At 42.3% G+C, this 20,941-nt stretch overlaps 1 protein-coding gene across 1 annotated transcript; it reads left to right on the plus strand.

Moving 5' to 3' along the window:
* The first annotated feature begins 9,352 nt into the window (after positions 1–9,352).
* On the plus strand, positions 9,353–11,747 carry LOC143881280 (E3 ubiquitin-protein ligase RSL1-like). Its single transcript, XM_077384265.1, has 2 exons — positions 9,353–9,933; positions 11,567–11,747. The coding sequence occupies exons 1-2, from the start codon at positions 9,353–9,355 to the stop codon at positions 11,745–11,747; spliced, it is 762 nt and encodes a 253-aa protein (XP_077240380.1).
* The last annotated feature ends 9,194 nt before the right edge of the window (positions 11,748–20,941 follow it).

Raw genomic sequence — 20,941 nt, forward strand, 5'->3', positions numbered from 1 at the left:
AGGGTTTAGGTAATCCTTTCTGCATTTTGCCCTCTTCTTATCCTTCTCTATTTTACTCTTCTTTGTGGTTCTCATATCTGATGTTTGATCATTTTAGGAGGAGAAGTAGAGACACTCCCAAACGCATGGTTCTTGCTGATCAAATTTCTTTTGGTTACTTTTTTTTATTTTGAGGAAATGAAGTATGTGCAGCTGCACAAACCATAGTGGGGGCCACATTTTTTGGGGGATCCAAAGCATTCATTTGGAAGGTCCTTCCATGGATAGAGTGTGTTTAAAAAATCAGCCCTTTAGGATATCCTAACCCTGCCATTTGTGGAGGTAAAAAATGGGCAGAATTAGTGTCTGTCCATTTTCCCCTCCAACTTTGATTGGGTTAGGATGATCCTATAGGGCTGATTTTTGGTACACACCCTATCCATGGAAGAGCCTTCTAAATGAATGCTTTGGATCCCCAAAAAATATGGCCCCCCACTATGGTTTGTGAGCCATGCACAGATAGAGCTTATCTGTGCAGCTGCACATACTTCATTCCTCTTTTATTTTAGTTGGTTTTCACGAAATCTATATTTCTAAAGGAGAAATGGTATATTCGCGTATTTTAACTTGTAACATCCCTATCTAGTGTAATTGAGTACTCATAAATACACTACAGTGGGCTGTCACAAGTAAAAAAACATGGGGATGAATATATCACTTCCCTTTAGCATATTGTTTTCGTCGCTTAGGTTCTGTTTAGCAACCATTCTCCTTTTCATTTTTGATTTTCGAATAATTCATTATTATTATTTTTCTTTTTGCTCCCGCAAGTAGGGCATTGAAAAGACTCCTAAGTTGTTGAAGTCTTACAACTTATTCTGGATTTGTTAATGGGCCTACGGTCCTCTCAATTAAAAATAGGGAAAATCATTAAAAAAATGCAAAGTTTATGCGAAATTGTGAACAAAGGGTATTGATTTGAAATTTATAAAAAAGGTGTTGTCAGGTGAGAGAAGATGACTTTTAGGACAAATATACCCCTCCTACCTCTTTTTTCTCTCCACCTTTTTGCACCTATTACTTTCTCACCTACCACCTTCTTCTTCCTCAAGACTTTTCTAACGTGGAAAACTCCATGAAAGGGTTTTAAAGGTTGCCATTTACAACAGGATTTGGTAATCATGAGGGTTTATTCATGATAAACTTATCGAAGCAGTGTTACAAAATGCAAAGAAAATGAATTTTGAGCTTAAAACTGAATTTTGTTGTTTTCCCCATTTTCAAGATAAATCCATTTTCTTTGCATTTTTTAATTCTAAAACATCAAAATCAAGCTTCAATTTATGATTGCCTACATGACACTAAGATCACAATGTATATCCCTATTATCCTTCGAATTTTTACTCAATTTGAAAATAAAAATCTTTAGAATTATCCCAATTCTACTGGCTTCCGTCGGAAGTCCGAACAAAACTTCGGACTTCCGAACAAACGTTCGGCCTTCCGACGGAAGACAGTCAAATTTTGTAGTTCGATAATTGTCATATGCTAGTGCATCATTTTGGTATTTTTTTTTCGTAATTTTAATACTTTGCTTCCATTTTTTCGTAATTTTTCATTTAAAACTTAGCACTTGCCACAAATCCGTAATGATTACTATTTTTTGGATTACAATTTTTTGCAATTATGCTTTTGCTAGCCACCTTTGCACCCATATTACTTCTGCCAATCTTTGCATCAAAGGATGGGCCACAAGCCGAGAAGTTGCCTCGGCAAAGGTTGCTAGCAAATTTCCATACAAAAAAAGGGAAATGTTATCTACACTACTGTATTTTGATGAGGGCACTCCTCATTTAATTAAAAGTATGGTATGGCTCCCATAGGATGATCCAAAGCGTCAATTAGATGGGCCACAGCCTAAATTGGTTGTGTCCCAAAAATCATTTCCATAGGTTGATCCTAACCCTCCGATCTATAGAGGGTTAGGACCAACCCTCTAACATTCTGATCAGAGGGTTAGGATAAACCTACGGAAATGCTTTTTGGGGCACAACCTATTTAGGCTATGGCCATCTAATGGACGGTTTAGATCATCCTATGGTGCGGGCCATACCGTACTTTTAATAAAGTGAGGAGTGCCTCATCAAAATATGGTAGTGCGGATAACATTTCCCAAAAAAATCTTAAAAAATACGGCAAAAATCTGGGTGACACAGGGGTCGACCCGGCCCGTACGGGCCCGGCGTGGGAACCACATTTTCTACCCCGGAACCACTAGGGAACCAAATTTTATACCTCGGAACCACTAGGGAACCACATTTTATACCCCGGAACCACTAGGGAACCACATTTTCTACCCCGGAACCACTAGAGAACCACATTTTATACGCCGTAACCACTAGGGAACCACATTTTATACCTCGGAACCACTACGGAACCACATTTTATACCCCAGAACCATTACGGAACCACATTTTATACCTCGGAACCACTATGGAACCACATTTTATACCTCTGAACCACTAGGGAACCACATTTTATACCCTCGAACCACTACCGAACCACATTTTATGCCTCAGAACCACTAGGGAACCACATTTTCTACCCCGGAACCACTAGGAAAACACATTTTATACCTCGGAACCACTAAGGAACCACATTTTCTACTCCGGAACCACTAGGGAACCACATTTTCTACCCCGGAATCACTAGGGAACCACATTTTCTACCCCGGAACCACTAGGGAACCACATTTTATACCTCGGAACCACTATGGAACCACATTCTATACTCTGAAACCACTACGGAACCACATTTTATACCTCAGAACACTAGGGAACCACATTTTATACCCCGACACCACTAGGGAACCACATTTTCTACTCCGGAACCACTAGGGAACCACATTTTATACCCCGGAACCACTAGAGAACCACATTTTATACCCCGAAACCACTAGGGAACCACATTTTCTACTCCGGAACCACTAGGGAACCACATTTTATACCCCAGAACTACTAGGGAACCACATTTTCTACCCCGGAACCACTACGGAACCACATTTTATACCTCGGAACCACTAAGGAACCACATTTTATACCCCGGAACCATTAGAGAACCACATTTTATACCCCGGACCCATTAGGAGGGGTATATTTGTCCTAAAAGCCATCTTCTCTCACCTGACAACATCTTTTTTATAATTTTCAAGTAACTACCATTTGTTCACAATTTCGCATAAACTTTGCATTTTTTTAATGATTTTCCCTTAAAAATATAACATTTTTTTTTTCAATTCAACGAGGTACTACAAATGGCAAGAAGATCCATTCAAATTTCCTTGATAAATTCTATTAATTTTCTTGTATGTTTTTAAGTAAATTTTCTTGGGATTCGCTAGGCAATTTCGCAGAAAGCCATTTTGCAGCTGTCTTTAGCACGAGAGAACAGCCACATCAGATGAGTTAAATGAATAAGACAAAACCTGTTAAAAAGTTTTGGCTCATGTGGCTGTTCTCTCATGCTCTCATGCTTTGCAAAATTGCTTAGCAAATCCTAAGTTGGCATTTGCTAAGTTGGGATTTGCTAGCGTCCATCGCAAAAGGCATTTCGCGGATGGGCTGTTGCATGCAGCACCTAGTGACTCCAGATCAACCTGAGGACCCATCTCAAGAGTCGTCAAGGGCAAGAAACCATCTCCTGCCCAAACTGTACTCCCTATATGACTCTCAACTACTAATGATCCTTATTTAACTCTCAATAGAAACCTGCCATCTTCTGCTCAAACTCTACTTCCTATTTAACTTTTTTTTTATTTTTATTGAATGGCAATATAACTCTTTTAACTTGTAGTAAAAGGCTAGTGCAAGGAATAATTAGAAACCTAATTAGCTTTAGGTTTGCATGGAACCCATATCTCAAAATCAGAGATTCAAGAGTAAGATATGCTCTCACCCTGTGTGTGTGTGGATTGCATATCTAAGTACATTGACTCAAAGGTCCAAGACAAGATAGCAAAGGTAAAGTGGCCTCACTTGGAGTGTAACAAGTGGTTCGATTCTCTATACTGTCGATCGATCCTCTCAAAGAAGGCATTCGAGAAGTGGTGTGACATATCCGGAATTCTTGCCTACTGCCCTAATAAGAATTGCTCGGGGTTAGTAGTGAACGACTGGGGTGCAATGGTAAGCAAAGTGGAATGTCCATCTTGCAAAAAGCTCTTCTGTTTCCATTTCAAGGTTCCTTGGCATTTGGGGTATCCTTGTAATCAAGGTGCAGTACAGAGAGATGAGAAAGACCTTCTATTCGGCAAACTTGTGGAGAAGGAAGGATGGCAGAGATGCCCATCTTGTTCTATAGTTGTTGATAAGATTTCTGGCTGCCGAATAATTCGTTGCAGGTTAGTTTCTTCTTCATATTTCAATTTAGCGATTGGGAATTGATGGGGTCCGGACTCAGCACTGATGGGATCCGGACTCAGCACTGATGGGTCCGAACTCAGCATCCAATTGGCTGCTGGCACGTGGCCCTCACAAGGACCGCTGCAACGCCAACACCTGTCCCTGCTAGGTGTGACACCTGGATCAATCAGGGACTTCCACCTGCCCCTCCTAGGCATGAGACCTGGTCCATACAGAGGCCACCACCTGTCCTGGACAGGTGGCTCAGAACTACCACCTGTCCTGGACAGGTGGCTCAGAATCACTATAAATAGCCATCATTTGCGCTAAGGTGAGGGATCTGAAAATCAAAACCCTAAGCTTTTGCTCTGACATTGCTCTGCACTCCTGCTCATACTGACTTGAGTGTCGAAGCGCCCGTCCGGAGCACCACTCCGGGTTGGTCCTCTGACCCTTTTCTTTCTTGTCTGTGCCCTTGTGCAGCGCAGGACTCCACCAGCCCTTCAGCCGTGACTTGTTAGCTCAGCCCATCCAGCCCTACCATAACCTGTTACCAATTTTAGACCTAACAGGAATTTATCTAATTAGTTGACTCTTGGGAAGATTTTGAAACGGGATGTAATATTTTCCTTCCCTTTTCTTCCCCGGTCCTCCCTCCTCTATTGTATTTATTACAAGGTTTTGAAACATACCTCTATTGTAATTCCTTGGTGGACCGATATGAACTCCACCTCATTAGAGTCTGCAATCCTGATGGGACCTAAGAAAGCCCAAATCGTTGTACCACCATGGTCTCAAAGAAGACTACTTATCCCAGCCGGTCCAAAGTTCCCAAGCTCAAGCCATCAATGTTCAACTTGAAATATCCATGACTAGGGAGAATTCCATACTCGTGCAATGGTCTGTCTCTGCTCATTTCTAGTGCACATGCATCTCAGTCCGTTCTCACCATAAGTCATATGCTAAACAAATCGAAAACTGGGAAGGGCCCTAACTCAAGAGATGGCTAAGGCAATTACCTTGATGAAGAGATATTGAGGGGTCTTTACTAAGCCTCTAAGGACCCTGGTGTTCCTCTCTTTCCATATCACCCAAATCGTGGTTGCTAATGTCACTTTCCATAGTATTTTATCTCATTTTTTCCAAGGAACGGTGGACCGACTTTCCAAGAACTCTGGAAACTTGGAAGGGAACACTCATGATATACTAAATCCGCACATACCAGGTTGTTTTGTAATGCAGAAACATGTGATCAGCTGACTTTCCTACCTCCACACATAACGTGCAATGGTCAACGATCCACATGTGTTGATTTCGAAGATGATCCAGTGTGAGGATTTTGTCTAGAAGAACCGTCCAATTAAATGCACAAACCATAGGAGGGTCCGGTATGTTCCACACTTCAGCCATTGACGAAGTTGCAGGAGCATATGCAATAAGGCTAGAATGACTTAATGCTAAAGGCATGTTTGGCTACCATGAATTTTTTTTTCTTGGAATATTAGATTTACCAATTTGGTGAGGGAGGGTGGGAGATGATAGACACGAGAGGATTTGAGTGAGTAGAGGGTAAGAAAAGCCTGTAAATCAAGGAGACAAAAAACTCCACTCAAAATACGATTGTTTTTTTTCGATGTTTTTAGCCACTTCTCACCCTATGCTCATTCACACCTCACCCTATGCTCATTCACACCCTCTTAAATTTCTCCTCCTCCTCCCACCTGCCCGACACCTCCGCCACAACTTTAGAAACTAAATTTATCAGGGAAAACTTTATGTCTGTCAAAAATGGCATAAATGACCCAGTAGACCACCGGACCCAAATCCTTTTGTCAGCACAGTCTTCTTGATGTAGCAAGACGTTAGGAATTCCAGTAATCTCGCTATCCTCTCCATCTCTCTATAAGTGGAGTAGACATTTATAGACATGGGCTCGGTAAGTGTGGATCCTCAACTAAGGGTGTCAGTTTGGGCTCGGGCTCGAGCTCAGCTAAAGGCTCGGATTGAACCTCCGACCTCTAGATTGAAGAACTAAGCCTTGATCATTTAGCTAAAGGCTCAATCACGCGGGAGAAGGAAATTGGTTATAATTTTAATTTATTTACTCAATTTCCTTTTATGTTGGGCTTTGAGAAGACTCCTATAAAAGGCTTATTACTTATTCGGGATTTGTTAATGGGCCAACGGTCCTCTCACTGTAAAGTGTAACATGTTTTTCCAATTCAACAAGGCACTCTTCCATTCACATAACCTTAGGTAAATTCGTATAAATCATATAGTTTGTTTTAAGTAATCTTTTTTTTTTTTTTTGTACATGAGGCAAATATTTTACAGGGATTTTCTATTGCTAAGGACTTTTGCAGGAAGGCATTTTGTGGCTGCTCTCTCGTGCAAGTACGAGCCGGGAAGGAAAGCCCCTAGAAAATCCCTATTTTACAAGTATAAATAAATGGGATTTGCTAGCGTCCATGGTAGAAGGCATTTCGCGGATCCAATCAAGGGCTCCTTTCCTGCTCTTTATGCAAGGACGCCTTTGGATCTTTCATTCCTCTAAAAATTAAGGGCGGTGATATTTTCACTCCCCCTGCATCACGTGCACGCTCCCCTTATAAGTCAAATAGGAGAGCGTGCACGTAATGCAGGGTGAGTGAAAATATCATCTCCCAATTAAGGCCAATGTTTGTTTAAGATTATGACAATCGATTGTGAGACGTTTGAATTTGGGTCACGTCTATCTAGCTATCAAAACTGAGGGTTGTAGATATAACTGGTCATTGGCAAAATGGGACTGACTAGGGGTGGACATGGTTCCGATTCGAACCGAGGAACCGAACCGAACCGGCACATATGGTTCGGTTCGGTTCGGTTCCATAGTTATATGGTTCGGTTCCGGTTCTAATAACCTGGAACCGATGGAAATTCGGTTCGGTTCTGGGTTTGGATCCCGGAACCGAGAACCGAACCAAGAACCGACCCACCTTAAAACCCTTAGTCAGACTGGAAAACAAGTTTTTTAATCTCAGCACTTGCCCAAATATTTTTAATCTCACCAAACAAAGCCTTAATATTTTAATGGCACGAAAGAAGATGTGGGAATCCTTTTTGTTTTTAATATTAACTTGAAAGTTTTTGTAAGTGTAAGAAGAAAGTGAAAGGCTTTTAAAAATAGTAAAATATTATGAGAGTAGTTTGTATAACGCCCCCACAAAGTCATATTCATCATTTCATTAGAGACTTTTGTGCTCTGCTTTTCCCATAATGATGATGACAAGCTGGAAACAAAAAATTATTCTATCTCAAGAAAAGAAAACCAAACATTCAAACAACTATTGTGAAGAAATTCCGTTGATTTGATGAAGATCGGGTAAACCCAGAACCGAACCGAACCGAACCGATTATATATGGTTCTGGTTCGGTTCGGTTCCAAACTTATATGGTTCTGGTTCGGTTCCAATTTCAGGGAACCGATTATATATGGTTCGGTTCTGGGTATACCCCAAAACCGAACCGAACCGAACCATGTCCACCCCTAGGACTGACAATTGTGTTGGGTTTTGTACGCTAATAATCCATCACCGGCACAAAATGGATTATTAAGTCAGAAAACATGCATTAGCCGGTAATCACCAAACTCGGTGATTCTGTACCCATACGATTATGGTACATGACAATTTTCTTTTCTTTAATTTATCATTCTCTACTCTCCATTCTCGTATTTGAACGTATTAGGTTTTTAGTAACCAATTATAATTAAAATAACATTCAACAAAAAATGGTAAAAGACATGGTTGTTGTCTTTTTCCTAACAGCCGCTTTTTTGGCCCAACATGTGCCATGTGATGTAATCAGGTCCGTCGATCTGACTAGTGAGCATATGTCTAGCCGGTGCCTCACTTTGATAAGATGATCCTAGCTCATTGATCCATCAAATTTCGTTTAGTATTTTGATCAACAGATCTGATCATGTAAACATTGTAGAAATGGGGCCCAATAAGTAACGTTTGGAATGAAATCGTAATGGACTTGGAAGGGACTTGGCGAGAATTTATATGGTTTTGCTCGGTTGCTATATGTCCTGGAATAGCAAGTTTCTACATCTCATGTAGGATCGAATGCTCGTTTGAAATAGACGGTCAAGATCAACCTTAGAGATAAACATAGCAAGAAATAAAGATAAGATTTGAAGAAGATCGTCTTAATCCAATTTATCTCTACATGATAAATTTTAGGAAATGTTATCAGAAATACTGTATTTTGATGAGGGCACTCCTCACTTTAATAAAAGTACGGTATGGCCCGCACCTGATCCAAACAGTCCATTAGATGGGCCATAGCCTAAATAGGTTGTGCCCCAAAAATCATTTCTGTAGGTTGATCCTAACCCTCCAATCTGAATGTTAGAGGGTTGATCCTAACCCTCTATAGGTCTTAGGGGTAGGATCAACCTATGGAAATAATTTTTTTGGGGGACAACCTATTTAGGTTGTGGCCCATCTAATGGAGGGTTTGGATAATCCCATGGTGCGGGCCATACCGTACTTTTAATAAAGTGAGGAGTGTGCTCATCAAAATACTGTAGTACTGATAATATTTTCCTAAATTTTTAGGGTCTTTTGGTTGATTATAATTAAGTGTGCTTATATAGAGCACATACATGATAAATATAGAATTAAATCAAGATAATTGAGGAAACAATCCTAATCTAATGAAATCGAGATAATTAAGGAAACAATCCTAATCCAATCTACTTTCCTAATCTCTATGGACTATAGGTAACCTCTTCTAATCTACTTGCCTAATCTACCACCATGACAATCCAACGGTGAGATCTCAATCTGATCTCACATATTCTAACGCTACATAACTCTCAACTAGGAAGGAGAAATCATCTTCTGGCTAAACTCTACGTAACATAGATTAAAAACCCCAGAAATTCACAGAAGACCAGAGACTCTCAGAAAATAAATTTTACTATGGGAAACACAATTCAAAGTCTAGGGCAGAAAGAAGAGTCTTCTACATTCACATGTGAGATTTGCATGGAACCCATATCTCAAAATCAGAGATTCAAGAGTAAGAAATGCTCTCACCCTCTCTGCAAGTATTGCATCTCTAAGTACATCAAAATAAAGGTCCGAGACAACATAGCAAAGATAGAGTGTCCTGACTTGGAGTGTAAAAAACTTATTGATCCTCTATACTGTCGATCAATCCTCTCAAGGGAGACATTCGTAAAGTGGTGTGACATTCTTTGTGAGTCTGAAATTCTTGGATTGAAGAGAGCTTTCTGCCCTAATAGGAATTGCTCAGCGTTGGTAGTGAACGAGTGTGGTGCAACAGTAAGGTCAGCGAAATGTCCATCTTGCAAACAATGGTTCTGTTTCCAATGCAAGGTTCCATGGCATTCGGGTTATTTGTGCAGAGAAAATGGAATACCAAAAGATAAGAATGATGTCCTCCTCGGCAAACTTGTGGAGAAGAAAGGATGGCAGAGATGCCCATCTTGTAATCACATTGTGGACCTGGTTTTCGGCTGCTTAAAAATTAGATGCAGGTTAGTTTCTTCTTCATATTTCAATTTAGGGTTCGGAAATTTATGGTTGATTCTTGGAAATAAGAGGGCGATTCTTGGAAATAAGAGGGCGAGCAACGGTAAGGTTCGAGTCACTGAAACTGTCTCACTACAAAGCAGGGGTCATGGTTTTAAATTTCGACCGATTTCGGATTTCGGTGAGGACCGAAACAAGAAGGCACCGAAACCGAAATTCCCGAAATTTACTAAATTCTGTTGTAAATTTCGGAATTTTCGTTCGAAATTTATATGAAAATAATAATTTTAATTCCGTTAAAGTATTTCGATCGAAATTTCAACCTGTTTTCATTCGCCAGTACCAAATTTCGCCCGAAATTTTGGAATTTCGGCTGATAAGTACGAAATTTTAGCCGAAACCGAAATTTAAAACCGTGGCCAAGGGGCTGCGTACATCTAGTGCTCCCCAGACCCTGCAATGGTGGGAGCCCTGTTTTTAGGTTGATTCTTGGAAATATTTTGAAAAGGGATGTGACACATTCACTCCCTTATGCTTCTTCCCCGGGCTACCCTTCTCTATTGTATGTGTTATAACCATGGTTTTAAATTTCGTTTTCAGTACTGGTTTCGGACCCACCGAAATCGAAAATTTGAAATTTCGGCCGAAATCCTGCGAAACCATAACAACACTATTTTATTCAATATAAAATTTCGGCCGAAATTTTGGAATTCCGGTTGAAATTTCGGTAAAATATTAATTTAATTAAAAAAACAGGTTTTTGGGTGAAATTTCGGGGAACGGGTATTGATTATTTCAGTTTCGGTCTCCACCGAAATATTTCGGATTTGGGTCCAAATTTAACCAAGGTTTTAAATTTCAGTTTCAGGGGTAATTTCGGTTGAAACCGAAACCGAAATTTTAGCCGAAATCTTGAAATTTCGGCCGAAATTCTGTAAGGCGTTTGGAATGTCGCTTTTTTGGGCTGAAATTTTGGTAATTTCTTGTGCAATTCTGTAAAAAAATTAATATTTTATTAAAAATTTCGCCGAAATTTCAACCAAAACTGAAATTTCTACAGAGACCGAACCGAAATTTGGTAAATTTCAACAATTTCGGTTTTGCAAGGTTTCGTTCCCACCGAAAAACCTGCCCTAATTTTGAGGCAATAGCTGAGGCCAAGATCAACCTTCATAATAACTTACATAATGAGGTTATCTATTGGAATCGACATGTTAAGGCTAAACCCACTAGAGAATTTTTCTTCCTTTCCAATTTGATGATTCCAAGCTAACGTTTGACACCCTTGTATAAACAAGGGCTAGAAACCTAGCAATGTTGAACTCCACTAGTCTTAGATAAAAAACCAAATACTAAATCCTAGTAAAATCTCCTACCAAAAAAAAAACAAAATCCTTCCCATTTAAACTTCCTACCAACAAAGTAAAAACAATAAATCTAACTATTAGAATCCTAATGGGACTAGAAGTAGTGTTCTACATCAAATTTAATGACGGGTTGTGTTAGGGTCGACCCGCCTCAACCCGAGGTTTGGTTACATATCACCAAACAAAGGATATGATGATTCCAAACTCACATTGCAGTACCCTTCTTATACTTTTGTTATTTTTTTCTCTTACGTGCGGTTCTCATATCCAGGTGCGGGTGTTCCTTTTGCTACAAATGTGGAATGAAGTTGAGCAAGTTACCATTCTTTCCGGATATCCATGCTATTTATTGCGAGGGAGACAAATGTTTCATAATTTTATTGTTTGTAGAAATTTTCGTTTGTGTAATTCTTTCATACTGGACTTTTAGAACACTTCTACCACGTTCTTGAAGGCTTACAGCTTATTCTGGATTTGTTAATGGCCCAACGGTCAGTTCAATTAAAACTGCAACATGTTTTTCAATTCGATGAGGCAACCTACAAGCGGCAAAAGATCCTTCAAATAAACTTAGCTAAATTCTTATTAATTTTCTTGTATGTTTTAAGTAAATTTTCTTGCCTCACATGGTTCTTTCCTACATTCATTGTTTTCCATATGGTATTGACTGTTTTCATTGTGTAGAATGGCTGTAACTAGGGATTGATTGAATCCCAATAGTGATTATTTAAGCAATACAGATAGCCCAAGATGGGCAACACGTTTTGCAAAACTTTCAATCATCTCCCTCTTGAAACCATCAAACGACAGGCCAGATAAGCAAATGGGCCGTGCCCTTATAATAACCCACATCTAGATTAATTGAGAAAATCCCCCAAATTAATTATCATTGTTACAACTGTACACGTGTAAATGATCCTAGCCATTTGATCGGCCGCGTAGCAGCTTAATTAGTCAAAATTGATTATGGCCCAAGTCAAGTTGAGTCCTGGGTAGAGCCAATCAAGGCAGCTCTCAATTCCAATTCCAATTCCAACAGAAGTTTTCACTATCTTTTAAAGTTTTTTGCAAAATTTGAAGAGAGAGGTGACTGTTCGGCAAAGGGTTACACTGCTGATACACCATACCCTGATTTTGAGGCAATTTCTTTTTTTTTGAAGAAAGCAACAGAATATATATTTATATATATGAATAAGCAGAACCGAGATGATCCTGTCGGAACAATGAGCAAATAAAATAGCAAGACAATGACTCAAGGGGGGAGATAGTCAAAACACTCCAATTCGGCCCGGGAAACACCACTCTTAGCCAGAGAGTCGGCTGCCACATTGGCCGATCTCCGGACATGCTGAAAGACCATGGAGTAGCCCTTTCCTCTATCCTCTATCTCCTCAAAGAAATGCACAAATCTCCAAGGGGGAGAAGCGTCTCCCGAAAGCCAGCGAATAACATTTACGGAATCGCCTTCGACTATCAGACTGTCACACTCCAAGCGAGGCATGGAAAGAATCCCACTGTGAACGGCTCGAACCTCCGCCTCAGACGAGTCGGCAAATCCAAGAGGCCCCGAATAGGCCCAAATGACTTCCCCTTTATGGTTCCGACATAACCCCCCCACTCCAGCCGCTCCTGGGTTACCGATAGAGGAACCGTCAAAATTGAGCTTCAGAGACCCCGGTGGCGGGGGGGACCAGGAGGGTCGAGATTTCACTTTGGTAACCGATTCCATGCATATGGTTGACCACCCTTCCCAAAGGGCATACGCAGAAACAAACCGAAAAAGAGGAAGGGAACGGGCCCAGGAGATGACCGCTGCTACCACCTGTATATAAATCCAATATGGGGACCTGACCTTCCCTTCAAAGACCCGCGCATTCCGCTCTTTCCACAAGAACCACCAGGAGGCTAAGAGACACATCTTCCACAAAATTCGACCTTTCCTCTTCCACGGAGCCCAGTCCCAACTCGTAATAAATTCGGCCATAGAATTGGAAGCAACCCAACTGACTCCAAATCTAGAAAAGAGATGACCCCAAATATATGAAGCAACCTGGCAATGTATAAATAAGTGGTCGATGGATTCCCCGGCGGATAGACATAGTGGGCAGTGATCCACCAGCCACATTCCTCTCTTCCGTAAGAAATCTATCGTCTGAATTCGTCCCCAGCTAACCGACCACCCAAAGAAAGCAACTCTTGGAGGGCATGCGAGGCGCCAAACCGCGGAGGACGCATGCTCCACTAGAGTGGGGATCAGATGGAGATAAAAAGATTTAACAGAGAAAATCCCCGACGGATTCCAAATCCAAATACGACGATCTAAGCCCGAAGACTTGATGAAGCAAGAGTCCAATAAGGAGATGAGGGCGCTGTAATCGCTTAACTCCCGAACAAAAAAGGCTCGACGGAACTTGGGAATCCACTCCACTTGCCCTTGGACCCGTTCGAAACATTCCGATACCCAAGCTTCTTTCTGAGAAGATACAATATATAAGTCAGGAAACAAAACTTGAAGAGAATGGGACGAACACCAAGGGTCCTGCCAAAACCGAATTCGATCCCCCCTATAGACTCTGAAGCGAACTCCAGGGGCAAAAAAGAACTTCAAACGCAATATGTCCCTCCATACTGTGATTCCTTTGATTTTGAAAGTATCAACGGAGTCCCAATTCCCAGGAGATGAACCATACTTACTGTCAATGACCCGAACCCACAAAGAGGAGTGTTCTTCTCCGTATCTCCACAACCACTTGCCCATAAGGGCCTGATTAAAGAGTTGAACTCTCCTGATACCCAAACCTCCGTTTTTAATTGGAGAGCAGACTAGACTCCATTTAAGAAGGGAGACCCCCTTGGAAGTCCTTGAATCACCCCACAGAAATCGTCTCTGAATTTGCTCTATGCGCTTAGCAACAGAAGCTGGACAATGAAAAAGGGATAGAAAATAAATAGGCATATTAGATAGAACAGCCTTTATAAGCACCAATCTACCTCCTTTGGAAACCAAACGGCGCTTCCATGTGGCCAATCGACGCTCAATCCTTTGTATAATAGGAGCCCATAGGTTGTGTCTCGGACGGCCCACCCCGAGAGGTAGACCCAAATAGGTAGCGGGAAAGACATCTAGACCGCACCCCATAATTCCGGCGAAGGATGAAGCCTCGCTCTCAGATACATTAATCGCATACAACCGAGATTTGCCAAAATTGGATCGTTGACCTGAGACCATCTCATAACACCGAAGCATGGCTTTAAGGTTGAGAAGCTGGGAGAGGACCGGTGAACAGAACAGGAGGGTATCATCCGCAAACTGAAGCAGCGAGACTTCCACCTTACTGGTCCCAATTAGGAATCCTCTATATAGCCCCATGTCACTACCCTTTTTCAGTATACTGCATAAGGATTCGGCCATTATCAAGAAAAGAAATGGAGAGAGAGGGTCGCCCTGCCGCAATCCTCTAGAGGATTTGAAGAATCCTTTTGCTGAACCATTGAGTAGAACAGAAAACCATGCAGATGATAAGCAATTCCGGATCCACCCTCTCCACCTTTCCCCAAAACCCATACGACCCATAAGATAATCTAAAGCGGCCCAATCCACTCGGTCATATGCTTTCTCCATATCAAGCTTACATAAGATGCCGCCTTCCCCTGACCGCCGGTAATAGTCAATTGCCTCATTTGCTGTTAAGGAACAATCAAGAATTTGACGCTTGCTTAGAAAAGCACTCTGATTTACCGAGATAATGGATGGAAGAACTACTTTGATACGGTCCGCCAGCACCTTCACAAGTACCTTGTATAGGCTGCCCACCAAGCTAATCGGACGAAAATCTGATACTTTGGATGCTCCATCAATTTTGGGAATAAGGACTAGAAAAGTCGCCCCCGTCCCCTTGTCGAGAATAGCACCCTCAAAAAACTCTAGGAAGAAACGAATAAGATCCGATTTGACTGTGTCCCAACACGTCTGAAAGAAAGCCAAGCAGAATCCATCAGGACCAGGGGCTTTATCCTGAGCTAGAGAGAATAGAGCGATTCTGATTTCCTCCTCAGAGAATGGGATTTCCAATCCAGCAGAAGCTTCCAGACTCAAATTTGAGAAACAGATGTCTTGGGGTATTGGGCGAACAAGCCCGTCATCGGAGTACAAAGATCGGTAGAATGCAATAGTTTCCGCAATAATCCTCTCCCGGTCCGAGACAACAGCCCCTTCCACCTCTAAAGATTCAATTCGGTTCCTTCTTCTGCGAGCACTGGCTATGGCATGGAAGAAGGCTGTATTTTTATCCCCCTCCATCAACCACTTGACTCGGGATTTTTGCCGCCATGAGATTTCTTCAAGCCTTAACAACTCTTTATGTTCTTGGATGAGCCTTCCTTGTTGCTCAAAATCCTCCGCCGTTGCCGATCCGCGATCAGCCAATGAATGGATCTCCAACAATCGGTCCTCAAGGACCCTCTTCCTGCCGAGGGCAATCTCTTTCTGCTCCTTAGCCCATGCTTTTAATTTCCCTTTGATGAACCTTAATTTTTTGCCAATGACAACATCACTGGGTCCCGAGAAGGCACAGTCCGCCCACCATCGAACTAATTGAGCCTCCAAGAGGGGATTTTCCAGCCAAGCTAATTCAAATCGGAATGGAGGGGCGCCCCAGGACTCCATTTTAGGGGACAAAAGAAGAGGGCAATGATCGGAAACAGAATGGGGTAATGCCTGCTGGTAAACTTCTGAGATGCCTGTCAACCAGTCGCCCGATAAAAGAAACCTATCAAGGCGGCTCCGGTTCGTACCTCTTGCCCATGTGAAAGATGCACCGCCCAACGGTAAATCGACTAGCTCGTTGTTTGCGATAAAATCAGCAAAATTTCTCATACCCACAGTAATGCGCTGACCCCCAATTCGATCTCGTGAATCTAGAACTTCATTGAAATCCCCCCCAATACACCAAGGAGCAGAACATAGGCCACGCCTCTGATTTAATTCTTCCCAAAAAGAACACTTGTCGGAAGCGGACAAAGGACCATAGACGCCTGTGAATAACCATTCTGATTGATCATTACATTTGAGGAAGGCTACAGATAGTGAGAAGACCCCTCGCCAAACATCCGAGCTGGCCCACAAGACTGTATCCCATGCCACCAAGATACCCCCTGAAGCTCCTTTGGATGCTACGAAAGCAAAATTCCAATCAGAGTTGAACCCCATGCTACTCATATCTATGGAACTGATTTGCTCCATCTTAGTTTCCTGTAGACACACCACCTCGGGTCGCCGGTGTTTAACTATTGCTTTTATTTGAATTCGTTTCTCCCGAGAGCCCAAACCATTGATATTCCAGGATAGAATCTTCATCAACAACTAGAGTGCGGTGAGATCCTCCCCTCCCCAACTCCATTTTTTCTTCCTTTTGTCTTACGCTTGAGACCACTGCTATGCGATCCAGAGTCATAATTGATATCTGAGTGGAGTCGTATCAATTCTCTCTCCGTACGTTTCAGATTTGCATCGGATATAGGAGCAGGAGATGACACTCCATCGACCTCCCTCAATTCTGCCGCCTTTATGTTGGATCGGTAATCTTCAGCCGGCCCCGGATAAACTAGGCCCAAGTGTGAGCTGAGAGACACTGTATGATCCACCATCAATTCAATCACCTGATGGATAGTAACTGGACCAGATTCAACCCGAGAAGAAGAGAGTGATGGGGCACAAAGCAGGGGCTGGAGGACTGCCTTGCTACACCATCTTGGAGAAGGAGGATGGGAGTAGTTGCCGAGTGAAACCTGGACTAGTGAACAAAAGGGCCGCCCTCTAGGGGTACAGTAGAATATAGAACGCATATCACCCCAGCAACGATTGTCAAATAGCACCATCCTTAGCCCCACCCGGCACTGAAGGGAAAAACAGTCTTCTCTAGGTAAAAAGAAACCTCTGCTGGTGGGATTTATTGTCTTAGGTCCTCTCAACTGGCTGACCCCAGTCTCCTCTGCTGTCACATAATAATAAGATCGATTGTTACCCGAGATACTGTTATTGGAAATAAGACTCTTCTGGGTAGAGCTCAAAACTGCCGAAGAGGAGGGGGTGATTGAGCCAGGACATACGTGATGAGGCTCGAAATCCCTCTCCCCTTCCTGGGACCCAAGATCCGCCAGCGAAGAATCCCATCTGACTTTATCGCCAACCCCTTGTGCATCAATTTCCTCGCGCTCCGAAGCGAGCACGAGACTGACACCCACTCGAGAGGAGTCTCTTTGATACGGAGAAGATAAGATAGATATAATATCTGCATAGCTGTTGACCTGGGAGTACGGAGAATCGGAATAGGGAAGTCCCTGAATAGGCCGATCGGAACTGTGCCACCTGAGTTCCTGTGTGGGACCCTCTGTTTGAATTTGAACATTTGCCTCAGAGGTAAGGTTGAGATCCGGCAACTCCTGCTGATCCCGAATAGAGGCGATTGGTGGGAGCGCAGATTCCACCATTCCGGGGTTGGCGACATTGAAGGCCGACTCTGAGAGGATCTCTGGGACGACAATGGATGCATTAACTGCATGCTGGACTTCATTGATGGACGGCATCATCTCATTGATATCACTCATGTTGTTAGTAATGAGATGATGATTTACCTCCTCCTCCTCAACCAGCATCCCATTTGAATCAATAGCTGATAAATTGACACAGTGCTTTTTTCCTTCGTCAATTTCCCGGGAGGCGAGAATCCAGCGAATGGTGCCATCGATAGAGCTCTGGATAGAGAGTTCATTTCCAGGGCGACCTCCAGTTACGATCTTCAACCTACCCACCCCATATCCGGAACCAGCATAGCATGAGACATCCACCTCCACCACTTGGCCTAATTTTTTACCGATGCGCCGAAAATTGTCTGCACACCAAGCATCAGGCGGAACGCCTTCTATTTTCCACCAGGACGATTTCCCCCCCTTAGGAAATTTTAGATCCCAATTTTGCAGGTCTGCCAAAGGAGAATCGAATGAAGAACTCCAGTCTCTGATCAAAATCGAACGATTAGCACCTGCAGGGATGGCAATGTGTAGTTCAAGAGGAGCAATTTTATACACCACTGCGTGACTCCCTTGTCTGCTATTCTGAACAAGCCATATCTCCAAGGCATCCAGATCACCATCCCAACCCTCCTTCATCTTCCCCCATAGCCCCAAGTCTGCATTACTGATAGATTTAAGGGGGACTACATCAATGCTGAAAGCTACCCCTTCTGAAGTCGCAGGAAGCAAAGCCTCCGATCTAACTGTCTCAGCAGGGAGCTCCTGTGGTTGAGGAGGAAGCGGACGACTCACCACCGAAGCCGCTCTCTGTAAGTGTCGACTGGGAAAATTGAAGTCCAAACTGGACCAAGCTTTGTGACATTTCAAGCAGCTGGCCCTCCTGCTAAAATTCCGAAAAGTACACCTGTGGCATCTCCAGTCTCCCAAAGCTCGACTTTGTCTTCGGTGGAAGGCATTCTCCAGACGTCTGTTCTTCCTGGTTCGGACGGGAATCCAAGCCGCCTCTTCAGCTTGGCGATTCCGGAGGCTCACCTCATCGGTAGGCCCAGACCGTAACGGATGCCCACAGGCCGTCCGGGCGCCCAAATGACTAGGTTCATGTTGGATTCGCCGAAATCCAAGCGGGGTTAAATTCGCCCCAGTTGCCCATCTAGAGTTCGCCCCCACTACACGGCTGATCCCGCCGGAGTTCATATAAAGCACCAAAGGTTCCACCACTGCAGCCAAGATCAACCTTTAATAACTTACTTAATGATGATATCTATTAGAATCAACATTTTAAGGCTAAATCCACCAGGAAAGAAGAAGAATAGGAGAGAGGGAGAGAAATAGACGTTTTTTTTTCTTTTCCAATATGCTGATTCCAAATTAACGTTTTGGCCCTTGTAAAGGCTAGAAACCTAGCAATGTTAAACTCCACTAGTGTTAGATTAAAAACCAAAGTAGTGTATCTAACTATCTATGGAGACCGAGAATGGAACCGAGAGCATAATTGGAGTTGTAGTTTTGCCATTTTCACGGAAAAGGGCCAAAAATTAGTTCAAGGATTTTTTTTTTTCATGATAAATCGGTGACTCCAAAGTGGTGAGAGAGTGGTAGCGTGGGTGAAGTAGCTAAAAATTAGGAAATTAGTGTGGAAGTGGCTATATATATATGAGGAAAGTGAAGCTACACCACCGGTGTAGCTAACTTAGCTACACCGCCGGCTTAAAATACAATGAGCGCACATTGTTTTGGTGATCCAAAACATTCATTTGATTGACCCTCACATAGATAGGGTGTCCACCAAAAATCAGCTCCATAGGATCATCCCAACCCTTCAAACTGTGGAGGCAAAAATGGACAAATTTGTGAAGGTTTTTACACGTTCATTTTTGCCTCCACAAATCGTAGGGTTAGGATGATCCTATGGAGCTGATTTTTGGTGGACACCCTATCTATGTGAGGGCCAATCAAATGAATTCTTTGGATCACCAAAAAAATGTGGGCCCATTGTACTTTAAGCCGGCGGTGTAGCTTCACTTTCCTCTCTCTCTCTCTCTCTATATATATATATATATATATATATATATATATATATATATAGAGAGAGAGAGAGAGAGAGAGAGAGAGTTCTCTACACACTAGCTTAAAGTACAGTGGGGGCTCATATTGTTTGGGTGATCCAAGCCATCCATTTTAAAGGCCCTCACATAGATAGGGTATCTACAAAAAATCAGATCCATAAGATCAACCCAACCCTACGATTTGTGGAGGTAAAATGGATGTCTTTAAACATTTACAAATTAGTCAATTTTTGCCTCCATAGTTCGAATGGTTAGGATGATCCTATGGATCTGATTTTTTGTAGACACCCTATCTATGTGAGGGCCTTAAAAATGAATGGTTTGGATCACCCAAATAATGTGGCCCCCACTATATTTTAAGCTAGTGTGTAGATAAGTTATCTACATATATGTGTATGAACCGTTTTCTTATATATATATATATATATATATATATATAGAGGAATATGTTCGTGCGCTTGAGCGTTGAAACCAAATGGTGCGCTTGAGTGCACCATTCACATGGGTCCCACAATTTTTGTGAGGATCCAAACCATTCATTTGCAAGGTCCTATCATAGATAGGGTGTGTACCAAAAATCAGCTCCTTTGAATCATCCTAACCCCTCCAAAAGTGGAGGGCAAAAATGGGTAGATTTGTGGTCTGTCCATTTTGACCTCCACAAATGGATGGGTTAGGATGATCCTATGGAGCTGATTTTTTGTACACACCCTATCTATGTAAGGCCCTTTCTAGTGAATGCTTTGGATCATCCTAACAATGTGGGCCTCAATGGTTTTTGAGCTCAAGCTCACGAATATGTTCCAACGCTCAAGCTCACAATCCTTTTCCTCATATATATATATATATATATATATATATATATATATATATCAGGAAACAAAAATTGAAAAACTAATGTGGAAGTGGCTAAAAATCCTAGTAAAATCTCCTACCCAAAGAAAACTAAATCCTACCCACTTAAACTTCTCACCAAACAAAACAAAATCAAACTAATATAATCCTAGTGGGACTAAGTGTTTTACTTTAAATTTAAAGGCGGGTTGGGT

The sequence above is a fragment of the Tasmannia lanceolata genome, unplaced genomic scaffold, assembly GCF_043159265.1.
Source record: "Tasmannia lanceolata isolate RefF3 unplaced genomic scaffold, GAP_Taslan_0.1 ptg000007l, whole genome shotgun sequence".
In the NCBI taxonomy this organism is placed as follows: domain Eukaryota; kingdom Viridiplantae; phylum Streptophyta; class Magnoliopsida; order Canellales; family Winteraceae; genus Tasmannia; species Tasmannia lanceolata.

Coding starts and splice junctions, on each gene's coding strand:
- LOC143881280 (XM_077384265.1), top strand. CDS start 9,353: ATGGGAAACACAATTCAAAGTCTAGGGCAGAAAGAAGAGTCTTCTACA. Junction 9,934..11,566: donor TGCTTAAAAATTAGATGCAG/GTTAGTTTCTTC, acceptor TCTCATATCCAG/GTGCGGGTGTTCCTTTTGCT.